Source organism: Danio aesculapii, chromosome 6, assembly GCF_903798145.1.
Source record: "Danio aesculapii chromosome 6, fDanAes4.1, whole genome shotgun sequence".
Classification (NCBI taxonomy): domain Eukaryota; kingdom Metazoa; phylum Chordata; class Actinopteri; order Cypriniformes; family Danionidae; genus Danio; species Danio aesculapii.
Window position 1 is genome coordinate 53,619,742 of NC_079440.1, and position 19,047 is coordinate 53,638,788.

Here is a 19,047-nt window from a genome sequence, read left to right on the forward strand (position 1 = left end):
AAACACTTGGTAAAAGCATAGATGGATGTGTGAATGGACAGATGGATGAATAGATGGATGGGCGAATAGACAGATAGATGGATTGACAGGCAGATTATGGATGATTGCCAAACACTTGTCAAAAGCATTTATTTTAAAAAATGCACTTCCAGAACACTATAGAGCATGAAGCCATACAATTCGATTATTCCAGTTTATGATATTAGTATTGTACTATGTAAATTCATGCTGGAAAAATGTTTATGACTTTGACAGCAACATACAAACACTGAATCGAGAAAAAGAGTGTGCGATAGAGAAGTGCACACTAGAGACTCAAAGGTCTCTCCATTTACTGCCCCTCCCTATGCCTTTCTCCTTCACTCTATCGCTATCAATTTTTTCTTAATTAATAATTCATGTGTTTTTGTCTCAGCAGCATGAAGTGAATCCCAAAGTGGCGGCCCAGTGGGTGTATTATGTTGTTAAAACGACTCGTCTGCCACATTCAGCCCAGAGAAAAATCAAAGTAGTCCTGCTCTAAAACAAAAGGTCAACTGCACACTGTAGGTGACCTCATGTATGAGACAAGTTAGATATGCAGATCAAACTTTTAGATTATGCTGTGTCAAATATGTAGAATGATCAACTCAAACAGTTAAAACAGTTGATGAGCGGATATTTCATAAATAAGTTATACTGAACCATTAGTGGGGATACGGGGATAGGGTTAGCACTGTCATCTCACAGCAAGAAGGTCACTGGTTCAAGTCCCAGCTGGGTCAGTTGGCATTTCTATGTGGAGTTTGTATGTTCTCTTCATGTTTGTGTGAGTTTCCTCTGGGTGCTCCGGTTTTACCCCACACTCCAAAGACTATAGGTGAATTGAATAACCATAAGAAATTGGCCATAGTGTACATGTGTGTGAATGAGTGTGTATGGGTGTTTTCCAGTACTGAGTTGCAGCTGGAAGGGCTGTGTAAAACATATGATGGATAAGTTGGTGGCTTATTCTGCTGTGGTGACCCCTGTTGAATATAGGGACTAAAGCTGTGGTCACACTAGAGTTTGAGCTTGCGAAATTCTGTCGTACGGTGCTGCGAAAAAGGGCAGGATTAAACAAGATGATTAGACATAAAGAAGTGAGCGATTGGTTCATATTTAAAATTTCTGTCCAGAGAGGTCATGTTTTGATCCTCGATTGGTCTCACGCAGTCAAGTGATGCGATTTCAGTCAGAGTTCACCAAGCTTGAACTTTGCAATGCATGCAACTGCAAAACTTGTCGCATGACCTTGCGTTTCCAGTCTGACGCATTCTTGTGCATATGAATGGAAGTCTATGGAGAGAAAAGTCCAGTGTGACTGCAGCTGAAGCCAAAGAAAAATGAATGAATGAACGATTAGTTCCATATTAGTAACATATTGTGATTATTGTCACAGTCAAACCAGGCTCCCCCTTCACTCTATAACCCTGAGCACCGTCACCTGTGCACTAATCAGTTTCACACCTGCCCCTCATCACCACTCATCATCACAGCTCCATAAATAGTGCACTCTCACTTCACTCTGTGTCCGGTCTCCTTGCCAACCAGAAGGTTATCCGGTCAGTGTATTTACCTTAGTTCTAAATGTTTCTGTTTCCTGTTACCTCCTGTGTCTCTCGTGTTCCTCCTAGTGTTGTTAACATCTCCTGGTTCCAGATCTAGTCCTCCTCTTTTTCCCAGTGTGTGTGTGTCAATTCTACTCCCAGTCTTCAGCCCCTCTGTCCTACCTCCAGAGTATTCCTGTGTCCTCCATGCTCATCCTAGCGTCAATCGCTTCCGGTTTCCCTATCTGGTCTTCATCTGGTACCCGTGTGTGAGTCTGAGTCTACTTCTATTTGCCACAGCCTAATCTACGATCCTAACGCCAAGCTAAATCTATCTGCCTTCACAATCTCTGCCATCCTTAGGCCCCGTTTACACTACCACGATTTAGTTTGAAAATGTATAAGTAGCCTACACAAAGTTCAGTCTTACATTCCTTCCTTTTAAGTTCAGACTTCGCAAATTTGATATGGAAAACAAACTCCCGGGACACGTCGGGTAAATCTTCAAAGGGATCAGGGTACTTCATAAACTCATTCACATCACACTTAGCAATAAAATGAAAACATGATTTAAGGAACTTCCTATTTTTATTTTAATATTAGCAACTTAACAGACACCAAAAATGTTAGGGCGTTGTGTAGCTCCATATTTATATGACCGTCATCTTTACTGTATGCATATTTATAACAAAACTGAACCTATAACATTACTGCCTCCTTTTATTCTCATTGAAAATGTGAAACATGCCCTGTCTCTTTTGCTGAATATCAGTTTCAATAATCAATAATGGCTATTATTATAAAAGTATAACGTACAATAAGTTTATACAATATAGGAAATAAAGGCAAGCAATCAGTCAAATGTGCAGAATCAATGTACGTGGTTACATTAATTAATATATTAACTTAGCTTTGCGCTCAGCCAAAACACGTTACCTGAGAACAAGTATTAGATTCAAAAAGTTGGGGAATATGTCATTGGATAGAGAACAAGATAAATTAAATATCACGTTTAACAAATATAGTGAGATTAGATCCAGCGAACAGTCCGATGTGCACAACTCTATCATGCATCGCATGCCAGAGTGTGTGTGTGTGGTCACGTGATGTGCGATTTCAGCGGTATAGTGTGGATGGAGAGTTGTTTAGAAATGCTAGGTGGAACGCCAATGTGGACGAGGATCGTTTTCATTCTAAAATGTTTTAAAACTAAAACTCATTAGTGTAAACGGAGCCTTAATGAATGGTTCTATAACGTCTCTGCTTCCGACCCCTTCTGCGATAATTATGGAGTAACATAAAATATATGTAAACAAATATTGAAACTAATTAATGCAGAACATGTAAAATTGTGTATTAAAAAAATTATATTCATTATAGTAATGCTATACATTGTATCTTTGATGAAAGCGCATGGAAAAATAATATTATTTTATATTACATTCCTTTTTTTGATAAGAGTTAGCTGGATGTGCATCATACAGGTCACAAATGTATTTGGAGTTTAGATATCCAACATTACTCTACAAGATAGAAATCTTGCTCCATTATGTTCAACATTTGCACAGTCATATTGTCTGTTTCTAACACAATGTTCTTTCTGCATTCCTCACAGGAGCAAAACAAAAATGATACAACAGAAATACTGTTCAAAATGATTTGTGGTTTTGAAACTCATTCAGTCATTCTCCTTAGTCTCTGATTTATCAGCGGAATAAACCGCCAACTATTCCAGCAAATGTTTTACGCAGCGGATGCCCTTCCAGCTGCAACCCAGGACTGGGAAACACCCATTCACTCACACACTCATACACTATGGCCAATTTCATTCATTCATTTTCTTTTCGGCTTAGTCCCTTTATTAATCTGGGGCTGCCACAGCAGAATGAACCATACTTCCAGCTGCAACCTATCACAGGGAAACACCCATACAAACTCTTTCACACACATACACTACAGTCAATTTAAATGATTCAATTCACCTATGCTGCATGTCTTTGGACTGTGGGGGACCCCGGAGATCCTTGAGGAAACCCATGCCAACACTGGAAGAACATGCAAAATCCACACAGAAATCCCAACTGACCCAGCTGGGACTCAAACTAGCAACCTTCTAGCTGTGAGGTGACAGTACTAACCACTGAGACACCATGTCGCCGGTTTTAAAACTGTTATTTTGAAAAACTTTACCTGTTTCTCCATTGTATTAAAATAAGAAATAATCATGAATCTGAGAGATTCAGATACACAGCGTGTCCTGGAGATGTTTACTTTTGGTATTATTGTTGTCTCCCCATGCATTTAATCTGGACTATTTAATATGCTAAACTCTACATATAAACAATGTTGTAACATATGTACTGAACAATATTATCAAGCATATTAGCCAAAGTTCATGTCATGGACTGAATGATAGAGAGACAAAAACGTATGACGAGTAACTATTCTCCTTATGGAGGTAATTTTCTCATTTCGGCCCTGTTTTGTCCAATAATGGCTTCTTTCATTTGAGCATGAACTCTTTGTGGCCTGCGCATTATGTGCATTCAGATGATTACAGCTAACATAACATTAAAGCTCAATTATCGGCATGCAGAGTTACATTATCATAAACTACTATGGTGTTTGCCATTAACAATAATTACCTGACAAGTCACAATGAAGCACGGGTGACTAAATAATGAAATTGTAAATTACCTCCAAATGTCAAGTGTGAATGGGTCACCTATGGGTATATGGAGCTAAATGAATGAGATATGAAAATAAATCTGAATAAATAAGAAAGTGTTGTCAGGGTAAAAGGAGTTTTAATTATTATGATTATTACCAAAATACAATAAGACTTTACAATGGCATCATTGCACTACATGACATCAGAGCTTTGTTATATCTATGTTAAGTTAAATCTAAAGTATCATCCTTGGCTACAGATTTGAAAACAAATTTTCCTCAACACACACGACCCAAGTTAAATTAATCAATGTTCCCTTTCTTTGCTCACAAAAGTATTTTTGGGTCTCCAGTCAACTCGTCACAAACTCAAGGGTAATTCAACCTATAATTATTAGCCCTCCTCTTCTCAGATTTTCATAATATTTCCCATAGTAAGAGAGAGTTGGAGAAAGTCTTATTTCTTTTAGTTTAGCTGAAATTTTTAAGATTATACGTTTTCCCCAATTAGCTACAGAACAAACCACTGTTGTTCACTGACTTAATTAACCTTATGAATTAAGCTGCGGTCACATTGGGCTTTTCCTCCCATAGACTTCCATTCATACGCACGCGAATACGTCAGACCGGAAACGTGGGGTCATGCGAACAAGTTTCGCATGTTGCTGCGGTGCAAAGTTCAAGCTTGGTGAACTCTGACCTGCGAAATCGCATCACTTGACTGTGTGAGACCAATCGAGGATCAAAACAGGACCTCTCTGGACAGAAATTTAAAGCATGGAGCAATCGCTCACTTTTTTAATGTCTAATCATCTTGTTTAATCCCGCCCCTTTTCGCAGCGCCGCACGACAGAATTTCGCACACACAAAGCCCGGTGTGACCGTAGCTTTAACCCAGTTAATCTAACTTGTCTAGTTAACCTAATTTACATACAGTAGTTAAGACTTTAGGTGAAGTTTATTTATAAACTAATTTCAAGAGATTGATCACGGCTGATCCTGCATTATCCAATTTATGATTCACCAATCAGACGATTCCTAAGTCTCTATAAATAACTTAAGTTCCATACCATAGTCATCATCGTTTGAATAATCTCCCCTTCCACCCCTACTCCTCCTCCTCCTCCTCCTTTCCAAGATGGGTGGCTGGGCAGCCCAGTGGTTAGCACTGTTGCATGTTACACTGTTCTAGTCCTTACAAAGCCAGTCAACGTTTCTGTGTAGAGTTCACATGTTCTTCATTTGCTCGCGTGGGTTTCCCCCAGGTTCCCCAGTTTACTCCCATGATCCAAAAACTTGCAACCTAAATTAACTGACTAATCCAAATCGGTACTATAGACACACTACTAGTAAGTGGTAAAGTCTAGATCGGATACGTGGCCGGCGGGAAGTGCGATATGCACATCATCATAGCAGCATTTTTTATGACACTGTATAACAATAATTAATATTTTACAGAACTGTGTCGAAGTAGTTATATCTTCATAACAATACCTAATTGCTCACTAGCTTCAAACAACAGGGGAGTTCTCGAGATCTACCGGAGCTCAAACTCCCCTCTCGCCCTGCAAATGGGAGGGAGCCCCAGGCTCAAGAATGTTATGAGCTCAGGGCTCTCTACTGGGACAGCATGCCAAACATGCTTTTTAATCAATCATCAGCTAGGTGTAAACTCTTGAAAACTGCACTTTAAGCTATCTTGCAAAATGACTAGAACAATATTATTTACTTTTAAAAGACAAAATAAATTAGTCATCAGAAATCAGTTATTAAAACTATTATATTCAAAAATGTGTTCCATGATCTCCCTATTAAACATCAGGATCAAACTCCCTATTAAATTCAACAGGGGAGCTAAACATTTGTACTTCGTACAAATATGTATATATATTTTTCTTTAAATAAACTTTATTTTTTTCTATTTCTTAAAGTTACTTTATTTCTAAACAATTATGCATATGACTTTTGCCTGGAGGGCAATAAAAAGGATAAATAATAATAAAGGACAACTAAAAATAAACATAATAATAAAGAAACACGGTAAAATGTTTTTATAAAAGAAAAGCAAGTGAACAAACATAAAAAATGCTATTTTCTTTTTGATACATTTAATAAAGTTACTCACTACAATGTATGTACGAAAAAGAAAAAAAATCGAATACAATTATAATTTTATAAAAAACACACAATTCATATCAAAAACAAAAACAAATAAATGAAATTGCAAAAAGATAATTAAGTAATCAAACAAACAAACAAACAAACAAACAAACAAACAAACAAACAAACATGTAAATAACCAACCAAACAAATACATACATAAATAATTAAACAAAATAATAAATTAATAAATAATCGAACAAACAAACAAATATATAAATAAACAATCAAACAAATACATACATAAATAATCAAACAAACAAACAAATAAATAAAAAACCAATCAAACAAAAAAATAAATAAATAACAATCAATCAAACAAACAAACAAATGAATAATCGAACAAACAAACAAACAAATAAATAAATAAATAATCGAACAAACAAATTAATAAATAACCGATCAAACAAACAAAGAAATAAATGTAAACGCGGGAAGAACATGAACTTCACACAGAAATGCCAACTAACGCACTGGACTCGAACCAGCGACCTCTTGCTGTGTGGCGACAGTGCTAACCTCTGAGCCACCATGAAACCCTCCATAATCATTAATAAATAAATTTACACTTATTCTGTTGTACGTTCACTTTTAGGAAGGTTTCTATGTAAATTTTATAAATCAAATCCCTGGTACTGTATACTCACCAACGCAATCCAGCAGAAATGCAACAGCAAACTCTGCACCACTGCAGCATTATACATACATTCACCGTTTCTATATATCCTTTGTGTCTATTTTTATTTTCAATACAAAAGCAGCCTCTCCAATAAGTCTGAGCAATGAAAGAGCAACCTCTGATCAATGTCATTATGCTGAATGTCATTATCTGAGCTAGTCTGGAGTCGCCAGGCGTCTTTTAGCTAACCAGCAGAATCAAACCTGTCCCAGAGCGGGTTATCCATTTCCAGCCTTAAAAACTATTGTTTCTCCATGAAACAGAGCCCTCTCTCTCTCGTTCTCTCTCTCTCTCTCTCTCTCTCTCTCTCTCTCTCTCTCTCTCTCCAATCCTCTATTTTTTCCCATTGATCCTACAGATATCTCAATCTTTCACTCTTTATCTTGCTCTAATACATTCCACACATTCTTTCTCTCCAATTATCCTTCCTTTCTAACACAATGTTCTCTATTCCAGGTACAAAAAGTGTTCAAAGTGATGTTCATGTGTGGATTAAAGGAGAAATGATTTTAAAAACAGCCGGCACGAGTCCTCTCTCGCAGTTGCTGTATGCGATTACACGGGCTTTCACCCTGCGACATGATCGATAGCCTGTAAATGAACTGGAATCCCTGAATAATGGTCAGCTTTATAAATGATTAGGGACTGCTGGTCTTTCTCAGCCTCGTAATCTCTGCGACATGGAGCATCCCCAAAACAGAAATATGGCCATCCTACTCTGAGCAAATGATGGTGTCTGTAAAAAAAGAGTGAAAAGGCCTTCCTCCTCTTTTAATGCCCCATTCTTTTATCTGTACTGGTGGCTGTATTTCTTGCTATCTTGTCTCTATCTCTCTATCTTTACGCTCCACTCCATTTCACCTTTACAATTGTGCTCCACAATATCCCTACTTATTACAGGGACTTGCTAGAATCCATTCAACCTTTGTATTGAAGATCATTTATTTAATGTGGATATTACTTTCACATAGCTGTTTTGTTTTCTAACACTACATGTTTTACTTTCACGTCGATTTAGCATTGAACTCAACATGAAATGTCATTGAAAACCATTTTTACTGCTGTGAGATATTCAAACATTATATACGATGGGGAAAAAAAGGCCAAGATATGAATTTGCCCAATGAATCAAATAGAGATGAAGCAATTAGGTCGTAAATGGGATTGCAAGCATAAAAAATGAAATAACAAAAAGAAATACAGCTTCATTTTTTTCCATAAATAGAACACTGTTTGTTTCTGAGCAAAACAGTTCTTGGTAATTTAATAAAGATACACACTAAACCATATTTATAAAAGAAAAAGAAAAACAATATATATATATATATATATATATATATATATTATATATATATATATATATATATATATATATATATATATATATATATATATATATATATAATATATAATATATAATATGTATAATAAAGTTACTCACTAGAATGTATATACCAAAAAGAAAAAAAATTAATAAAATTATTATTTTATAAAACACACACATATTTTATATAAAAAACTGATGGTGCTGAACAAACAGACAGACAAACAAGCAAGCAAATAAATAAATATTCAATCAATCAATCAAACAAACAAACAAACAAATTTATAATCAAACAAAAAACAAGCAAACGAATATATAATAAAAAAACAAACAAACAAATATATATAATCAAACAAAAACAAACAAACAAACAAACAAATAAACAAACAAATATATAATCAAACAAAAAACAAACAAACATATAATCAAACAAAACACAAACAAACAAATATATAATCTAACAAAAAACAAACAGACAAACAAATATATAAGCAAACAAATAAACAAACAAATATATTATCAAAGAAAAAACAAACAAACAAATATAAAATCAAATAAAAAAACAAACAAACAAACAATTATAAAATCAAACAAACAAACAAATATATATATATATATATATATATATATATATATATATATATATATATATATATATATATATATATATATATATATATATAATCAAATAAAAAACAAACAAACAAATATATAATCAAACAAAAAACAAATAAACAAACAAAATATAATTAAACAAAAACAAACAAATAAACAAAAAATTATATAATCAAACAAAAAACCAACTAATATATAATCAAACAAAAACACAAACAAACAAATATATAATCAAATAAAAAACAAACAAACAAATATATAATCAAACAAATAAACATGGGGAGAACATGCAAACTCCACACTGAAATGCCAACTGACCCAGCTGAGGCTAGAACCAGCAACCTTCTTGCTGTGAGGCGAACATGCTACCCACTGCACCACCATGCAGCCAAACAAATATATAATCAAACAAAAAACTAACAAACAAATAAACAAAGATATGATTAAACAAAAAAACAAACAAACAAACAAATATATAATCAAACAAATAAACAAACAAGCAAATAAACAAACAAAGACTAAATAAATAAATAATATTAATTGTGTAAATTGTATAAGTAAATTGACATTTCTACGTTCAAAAATTCCGTTGGTTTACATTGATATAATGATTTACACAGATTATGAATTTGTATTGTGTGCCGATTCTTGTGCAAATTTCAGCAATATACAATATATAATGCTTGGTATGAGCCTCTTAATAATATTTCCCCATCACTGTATACAAAATAAAACAACTGCAAACTTCTGGGCTCTGAATTATCAATTTAAATAGAATTCATCCTATGATTTAAAGTAGTTCAATTAAGTCAGTATTTAGGTTAAATATGTTTACATAGAGTTTACTTACAGCTGCGCACACTCTTCCATCAGTGGCATACACAAGTTTCCGCTTCTGTTTTGTGCAAAGACCACATTTATAAATGAAACCCCTGAACTGTAGTGCACTATAAACAAAACGTATGATTCAACAACTTTAACACTACTTACTTGAATATAGGTGGCTAGTAATTGTTTTAACGTTTTATTTTAAGTCTCACTCAAACAGTTATTCTTTCCTGGTCTATTTATTTATTCCTCCATCTCAGTCCTCCATTAACCCCATCACTGCACTTCATTTCTCATCCTCCATCACTCTCTACTGCTCTCCATCCATCTCAGATTTTACATTTTACTTTTGGCATCTCCAAGCCAACTCTAAATGTTTGTGGCATATTCAAAGTCCAGTTCAAAACATCCCATAGTGCAAATTTACTACTTCAATCTATAAATGACTGAAATACCTACAGTAGATGTTTATTTTTTTTTTCCTATGGCTCTCTATCTCTCACTTTCTTTAATACACTGCCTGATCATTTTCTCCTTTCTCCATCTCCTTGCACTAAACAAGCCGTCTGCACCTTCATAACCTCTGTAAATACGTTCGCTCTCAGTGGTTTATTGGCGTTGAGTGTGAATGTGTATGGAGGAGTCGCGGAGTGTAGCTTAAAACGAGAGTTTTCAAACTCCTACTAGGAGCTGTCTGGATCAGAGGTGCGTGTTTAGAAACCCTGCATCTCAGCCTTTTAGAGCAAACCTTTGAAATGAGCTTTTGGACTGACTCTAAGCCCCAAGCCCACCAAGATATCTATCAGAAATCCCTTTTCAAAAGCTGCCTGTAAAGAACGCTTTCAATATCTCCTGAAGAACGAGTAAAGGATGAAGCTTTGCGTGACCAGGAAAAACTTGAAAATGTCAGCAGTGGAGCTGAAATATTGTGGCGTACTGTAGTTACAAAAGTGAGTCTGCAATACTGTATGTTTTCCTCTTAGCCGAGTCCCTGTGAATGTTTGAAATCAATGGTTAATTGTGTGTTGATGGCTGTTGCTGCAAATTTTGGGACATTGATTAAATCCAATTACTGTTCGATTTTGCAATTCACAAAATGCCGTCAATGACCAATTTGCAAGTATTTTTCGAAGCCTTTGATAAAGCAAGTGTTGGGGTGAAGATATGGAGGCGATAAATAATGGAAGAAGAATGCTGAAAAGGCACAAGACACAAAGAGGGAAAGAAAGAAAGAAAGAAAGAAAGAAAGAAAGAAAGAAAGAAAGAAAGAAAGAAAGAAAGAAAGAAGAGAAAGAAAGAAAGAAAGAAAGAAAGAAGAGAAAGAAAGAAAGAAAGAAAGAAAGAAAGAAAGAAAGAAAGAAAGAAAGAAAGAAAGAAACTAAAATAAAATGATGGGACAAAAGAAATAGAAGAAAAATAAATATGCATGTGAAAATTGTAAGATGAATGAAATAACAGATGGACAAAAAGAAGGAATTAAAGGAGGACAAAATAATAAAAAGAAAGGACAAATGAACAAATTAATTAGCAAATAATTTAAAGAACAAACAAACAGAAGAATAAAAGAAAGGAAAAATGACCACATAAAAAAATCAGATGACTAATGGACAAAAGATGGGAAGAACAAACACAATAATAAATAAATAAATAAATAAATAAGGCGACACAGTGGCTCAGTGGTTGGCACTGTCGCCTCACAGCAAGAAGGTTGCTGGTTCGTTTCCCAGCTGGCTCAGCTGGCATTTCTGTGTAGAGTTTGCATGTTCTCCCTGTGCTGGCATGCATGGGTTTCCTCCGGGTGCTCCGGTTTCCCCATGGACATGCGCTATAGGTGAATTGAATAAACTAAATTGTTCGTAGTGTATGTGTGTGAATGTGAGTGTGTATGGGTGTTTCCCAGTACTGGGTTGCAGCTGGAAGGGCATCCGCTGCGTAAAACATATGCTGGATAAGTTGCCGATTCATTCCGTTGTAGCGACCCCTGATGAATAAAGGGACTAAGCAGATGGAAAATGAATGAATAAATAAATAAATAATTGAAGAAACAAAGCATGAACGAACGAATGAATGAACAAACACGAACAAACAAATTAATGACCAAGTAAACAACGTAGAACGAATATAAAAAATAACAAAATAAATAGATAAGTAAATAAGTAAATAAATAAATAAATAAATAAATAAATAAATAAATAAATAACAAACATGAAATAATGGACAAATGAAAATGAATAAATGAGTAATCAAATGAATGAAGCACAAATAAAAATGAACAAATGAGCAAATGAACAAATGTAGAATGAATAGAAAAAAGACAGAATGACAAATAAAGAAATAAATAAAATAGGCAAAGAAAAGATAAACAAAAATAAACAAAGAAATTTAAAAAACAGGGTAGCACGGTGGCGCAGAGGGTAGCACAATCGCCTCCAAGGTTATTATAGTAAACGAAAACGAACGAAAAAACAAAAACTAAAATGTAAAATAATTGTCGTTAACTGAAATAAAAATAAAAACGAGAGTTTTTTTTAAAAAAACTAGAAACTGAAACTGTATTGTGTGCATACAAAACTAACTGAAACTAACTAAAATTATAGCAAAAACCTCCTTCGTTTTCGTATTTGCAAATGTATTTAATACAAAATCTTACTGTAAGCCTTTTACAAGTAAATCTATTTACTCCGCGCTGCAGGTGTTTGACCCGTACGGCACCTCAGAGTGTAGTCCTGCTACCAGAACGAGCCGGTTCTCCTCCAGTCATCCTCGCTGTTGCTCCCGCGACAAAAACAACGAGTGGACATCACAGCAGCACGGTGACAGCATTAAATACAGAGACTTAAAACTATTACTTTAACACGTTTGTGCCCAATAATGGGTTTTATCTCTGTATCGCGATCGCGAATGAATCTTTTGAACCTGATCTTCTAAGTGAACCGATTGAACTAGTTCACCTAATCGAACTGAATCATTTGAAACGATTTGTGTCTCCAGTAAGCACTCGTCCACAAACTACTTACTTTTTAACAAGCCTAATACCCCCTCTAACTCTAAATAATCCAATATATACTCTTATTCAGTTATTAGAACAGTGACGTTACACTAAGATCAAATTTGAGAAGCGGTTAACCGATAAATCTGCGCATGCGTGATTCAGTGAACCGATCACAAACTACATGACAGCCTGCTGAGACTGAACTAAACTTCAACGGGTAAACCGAGGGCTTAATGAGAGGATCTGGTGAAACGTAAGTTTATTTCATAAAAAAAATCGTAATGGCGTTTAAATAGGTCAATCATGCTACAGTCAGGTTGCAAACATTTTTCAGATCATGGTGATGTTTTAATTGACTGAAATTACTATTACTGACTACATAATGTTGAGTTCTAACATCCGCAATAAATATCTGAACTTCCCATCACTACTTTGTATCTAACATCAGAATCAGCCTTGCACATATTGTACTTAAGGCTGCTGTCTTGTGGGCTGTTGAATTTGAATTTGAGGGTGGGTAGATGATAGTGTCCTCTAAATACAGGTTTTAAAAAATTAATGGCTTTTTGAAAAATTAATTAATAATATTTATTGTGTTGATTTTAAATCTTGCACCTAGCAAATATCCTCATTTAGAAAAAAAAAACTAAAACTAATATTGAAACTAATAAAAACTAAACTAAAACTAAGTCATTTCAAAATATAGAAACTAATAAAAACTAGTAAATCTCCCTCTAAAACTAATAAAACTAACTAAATTTGAAAACAAAAAGTCAAAACGAAATAGAAACTAAAGCTACTGAAAAATCCAAAACTATTATAGCCTTGCTCGCCTCACAGCAAAAAGGTCGCTGGTTCGAGCCTCGGCTGGGTCAGTTACCATTTCTGTGTGGAGCTTGCATTTTCTTCCCGTGTTCGCGTGGGTTTCCTCCGGGTGCTTCAGTTTCCCCCACAAGTCCAAAGACATGCGTTATAAGTAAATTGGGTAAGCTAAATTTCCCGTAGTGTGTGTGTGTGAATGAGTGTGCATGGATGTTTTCCAGTGATGGGTTGCAGCTGGAAGGGCAACCGCTGCGTAAAACATATGCTGGATAAGTTGGCGGTTCATTCCACTGTGGCGACCTCAGATTAATAAAGGGACTTGAATGAAATTAAAAAACAACAAATGTTTAAGTTTAGTTTAACTAAAGAATTGATCAACAAACAAACTAACTTGAACGAATGAAATCAACGCACAAATGAGCAAAATAAACAAAGAAAGAAATAAAGAAAATAAGAAAGAAAGAAGATAAAGCAGAATCAGATGACCATTGGAAAAAAGATGGGAAGAACAAACCAATAAATTAATTAATTAATTAATTAAAGAACAAACTGAATAAAAGAAAGGAAGAAATGTTTTACCATATGAAAAAAAATTATGCAGAATCAGATGATCAATGGACAAAAAATGGGAAGAATAAACACAAAACATAAATAAATGAATGAATGATTGAATAAATGAACAAACAAATAAATAAATAAATAAATAAATAAATAAATAAATAAATAAATAAATAAATAAATAAGGAATGAAAGAAGGAACCACAAAAAAGAAAGAAGGAGGGATAGATGGATATATCTTTATTCTGAGTCACTGCCATTGGCTGTGAAATGGTCAATCTGCCTTTGAAAGGACATGATGGTGTGTAGGAGACTGTGTGTATGTGTGTGTGTAAATCTCACTGTCACACACACACACCGATCTGCCAAATCTGAAAATTAGCATTCCGACAGCTAACGATCGGATTCAAATCACTTTCCACACATTGGGATATAAACATAGACTTTGTTTGAACTGACAGAGGGCTTTCATTCCTCTAATCTGGCTCAGCGTGGGACGAGCGCATGCATGGGCCCAGACTCCTCACTTACACCCCATTCAGCCGCCGCGAAATTACAAGCTGCAATTAGTTTGATCGGATAGAAGCGAAAGTCAACGGCACCTGCTTTTGACTTCAAAGGTCAATGTTATGATCTTTCATCATCTACACCCATACTTTATGAGTCAGAGATGTTTCACAGATACACACACACACGCAGGTCTGCAATGAATCTGCACGTTTAATAGTGATTCGCCTCTGAATATTCATTTAGCCCGAGATCAGCTTCCTCCCACATTCAGATCAAAAGATCCAGAAGAAACGCTTTAACGTAATCCACACCTGTAAAGCTCAAGCGGGTGATTTATAATCAGCAGAGGAGGGAAAAGCTTACCTATAGATGCTGTGGCAGGGACTGGCTCCTTAGAAACTGCAATTAAAAAACAGAATAAAACTTAAGCACAGAATTTACTCTGACACAACAATGGTGGCAAACTATTCTTTGAGGGAAAATGCTGTGTTGTTACACAATGTTATTGTTGAACTAAAACTGTAACAAATAAATGCCGAAACAGTCAGATAGCCGGGGTTCTGCAGGTTTCTGATGGATAGATGGATGGATGGATGGATGGATGGATGGATGGATGGATGGATGGATGGATGGACGGATAGACAGATGAATATTACAATAAATAGAATGATAGATAAATAGATAGATATAACAATGGATGGATGGATGGATGGTATAGTAGATAGAATGATAGATTGATAGAACAATACATAGAATGATTGATGGATGGGAGGATGGATAGATAGATAGATAGATAGATAGATAGATAGATAGATAGATAGATAGATAGATAGATAGATAGATAGATAGATAGATAGATAGATAGATAGATAGATAGATAGATAGATAGATAGATAGAATGATAGATAGATTGATAGAACAATAGATAGAATGACTGATGGATGGGAGGATAGATAGATAGATAGATAGATAGATAGATAGATAGATAGATAGATAGATAGATAGATAGATAGATAGATAGATAGATAGATAGATAGATAGATAGATAGATAGATAGATAGATAGATAGATAGATAGATAGATAGATAGATAGATAGAGGGATGGATGGATGGATGGATGAATAGTACAATAGTATGCATGGATGGATGGATGAATAGTACAATAGTATGCATGGATGGATGCGTCGGTCGGTCGGTCGGTCGGTCGGTCGATCGATCGATCGATCGATCGATAGATAGATAGATAGATAGATAGATAGATAGATAGACGGATGGATGGATGGATGGATGGATGGATGGTACAATAGTATGGATGGATGGATAGTACAGTAGATAGAATGATAGATAGATTGATAGAACAATACATAGAATGATTGATGGATGGGAGGATAGATAGATAGATAGATAGATAGATAGATAGATAGATAGATAGATAGATAGATAGATAGATAGATAGATAGATAGATAGATAGATAGATAGATAGATAGATAGATAGAATGATAGATAGATTGATAGAACAATAGATAGAATGACTGATGGATGGGAGGATAGATAGATAGATAGATAGATAGATAGATAGATAGATAGATAGATAGATAGATAGATAGATAGATAGATAGATAGATAGATAGATAGATAGATAGATAGATAGATAGATAGACGGATGGATGGATGGATGGATGAATAGTACAATAGTATGCATGGATGGATGGATGAATAGTACAATAGTATGCATGGATGGATGCGTCGGTCGGTCGGTCGGTCGGTCGGTCGATCGATCGATCGATAGATAGATAGATAGATAGATAGATAGACGGATGGATGGATGGATGGATGGATGGATGGTACAATAGTATGGATGGATGGATAGTACAGTAGATAGAATGATAGATAGATTGATAGAACAATACATAGAATGATTGATGGATGGGAGGATAGATAGATAGATAGATAGATAGATAGATAGATAGATAGATAGATAGATAGATAGATAGATAGATAGATAGATAGATAGATAGATAGATAGATAGATAGATAGATAGATAGATAGATAGATAGATAGATAGATAGATATTGAATTGAATAGATAGAATTGTACAACTGTATGATTTATTCATCTTCATGTCATTTAAACTCACTGACATCTCAGGTAAGTTATCTTTCCTCCAGGGGTAAAGGAATATATTCAAGCTTCAAAAAGCCAAAGAATTTATATTATAATTGTTATAAAAGTAGCTCAAAGCTGTATGACAGCATCTGCATTATATCCCAGGTCTCCGTGAGTTCATGAAATAGCAAATCTTTCTTTTGAAGCATTTCTTTTCTATAAATCGGTTAGTAAAAGTTCATAAAAGCAGTTTGATTTATTCAGTTATTGCGTCTGGTACAGTCTGTTTTCATTGTGTCCTTTTTTGAAGCTTCTTCATCAAGGATATGTGCACCATTCCACAAATAAAGGTTTGAATGACATGAAGGTGAGCAAATAAAAGAAGTTTCTGTTTTGGTGAACAGTAGCTTTCAGAAACTATTTTGCAGATGCCTTTCTTTGAAGCAAGCTTCTCACAGTAACCTTAGAAACCTTCTCACAGTAACCTGGCTCAAAACGACAAGCTTTAAACATGGTAAAAAGTACTACATATAACTAAAAGTACTGCCAACTTAAAGTATCACCAAATTAGCAAAGATACTAACTCAACAATGAACATGACACAATGTATGGTTCAAACCTACTAATATTCATGTTCAGGTATTTACTGTAAATATAATGAACACTATATAGACAGAATTATATATATACCTGAGTAGTATGAGTTGAGGAGGGTTTTACTCTGGATGGCTTTGCCTTGGATGGAGAAAGAGCAGGGAGAAGAAGAGGCTGCAAGACAGAGAGAGAGAGAAAACTGTTAAAAGATGACCTTACATACACACACGACAGAAAAAAATCTACATATGATCTGCAGATTAATAGCAGATCACACAGTATCACAATGATCCCTATGTACAAAAAATAGACAGATCTCGCTAATCAACTGCACTGTGCAGTAGTCAACAAGACCTTTAAATGCCATGGACTATTTCCAACACATTATTATTGAAAGTTATTCAACAAACATTCCCTATATCAGTGTGTAGTATTCAAATTTGCTGTTTTTTTTCTTTAAACTGCATCTGTCATTCTATTTTAAAAAGTATTCTATAATAGATCATAAAACACTTATTATGTCAGAATATGCTCTGCTGCATCAGCTCTTTTCTTAGAGTCTGAAAGAGTTGATTCAGTGATCCAGTTTCTCAGAACTAGAGCTGCATGATTCATTGAAATGAAATAGAGAATGCAATTTAAAAGCTGCAACTCTCATGCACATCTTGTCAGGGAAACATGGCTCTGTGATCTCCTCCGAAGGACAGAGGGCGCTCTCGCACGGAAACGACCAATAAGTTAAAAAGAAAAGACACTAGACTTTTATCGGGTATATGCACAGCTAGTGTTTTTCCCCTGCCAATGAACTTCCGCTAAAAGGTTAATGTAGCTATTTTCAACTTCATAGGGTTCCTTTTACAGCATCGATGTTGAAATGTAATTAAAATATAATCAGTTAAACAGACTTCAGCATTCATTTAGTTGTTCAAGTGTAAAACAAGATGAAAGACAGCAGGCAAGCATAAAAACTCCATTGAAAATACTGCGGTGAAATAAAATTACAGATTTTAAAGACATGGCACGAAACAATGGAATTTAATGCAGTGCTTCTTGTACACACTGAGACCTACTTCATATGGTATATCAATCAGGCAGTGAAGATCATTAATTTTTAAAGAAAACAGACCATAAACGCAACGATTTTGTAAAGGTTTACAGTTCACCGGAAGGGTTAATTTAAGGGTTAAATTAAAAGCAATTCTGCATATACCCTATTGATTAAATGTGACTAATAAACACAATAAACACAACTACAGAATCGTCTGACATAATAATTTATTTCAAACACTTGAATGAAATAATGAGATGAATTTGGAGTAAAATGTTGCTAAATGTGGTATTTTCAAATGCTTTCAGACATTTAGCAGTGGCAAATAGGCATAGCTGTCAAATCACAGAACGATTATCTTCAATTTCTTTAATCATCTTTTTTTTTTGCGTAGCCTGCCAGTGATCTATGGCTCTGTGCATTAAGTGCTGTTCCATCTGAAAGCAGGTGCTGGAGATTTTTGCTGTGCCGCTCACTGTAGTTTACTGCTAATTATCACTTTATGTTTTTTTCTGCCTTGACACAAAACAATGTTTTAGCTTGAGTTCAATTATTTGAACTTGTGCAGTAG

The 19,047-nt window shown here is 34.9% G+C and overlaps 1 protein-coding gene across 1 annotated transcript in view; it reads right to left on the reverse strand.

The window, feature by feature from the left end:
* Positions 1–19,047, reverse strand: part of ptprt (protein tyrosine phosphatase receptor type T) — a 535,469-nt gene that overhangs the window by 93,243 nt on the left and 423,179 nt on the right. The window contains exons 19-20 of the mRNA XM_056460746.1: positions 17,525–17,602; positions 15,090–15,125 (exon numbers count right to left, since the gene is read on the reverse strand). Of these exons, the coding sequence (XP_056316721.1) occupies positions 15,090–15,125; positions 17,525–17,602 (114 nt within the window). The remainder of the gene's footprint in view (positions 1–15,089; positions 15,126–17,524; positions 17,603–19,047) is intronic.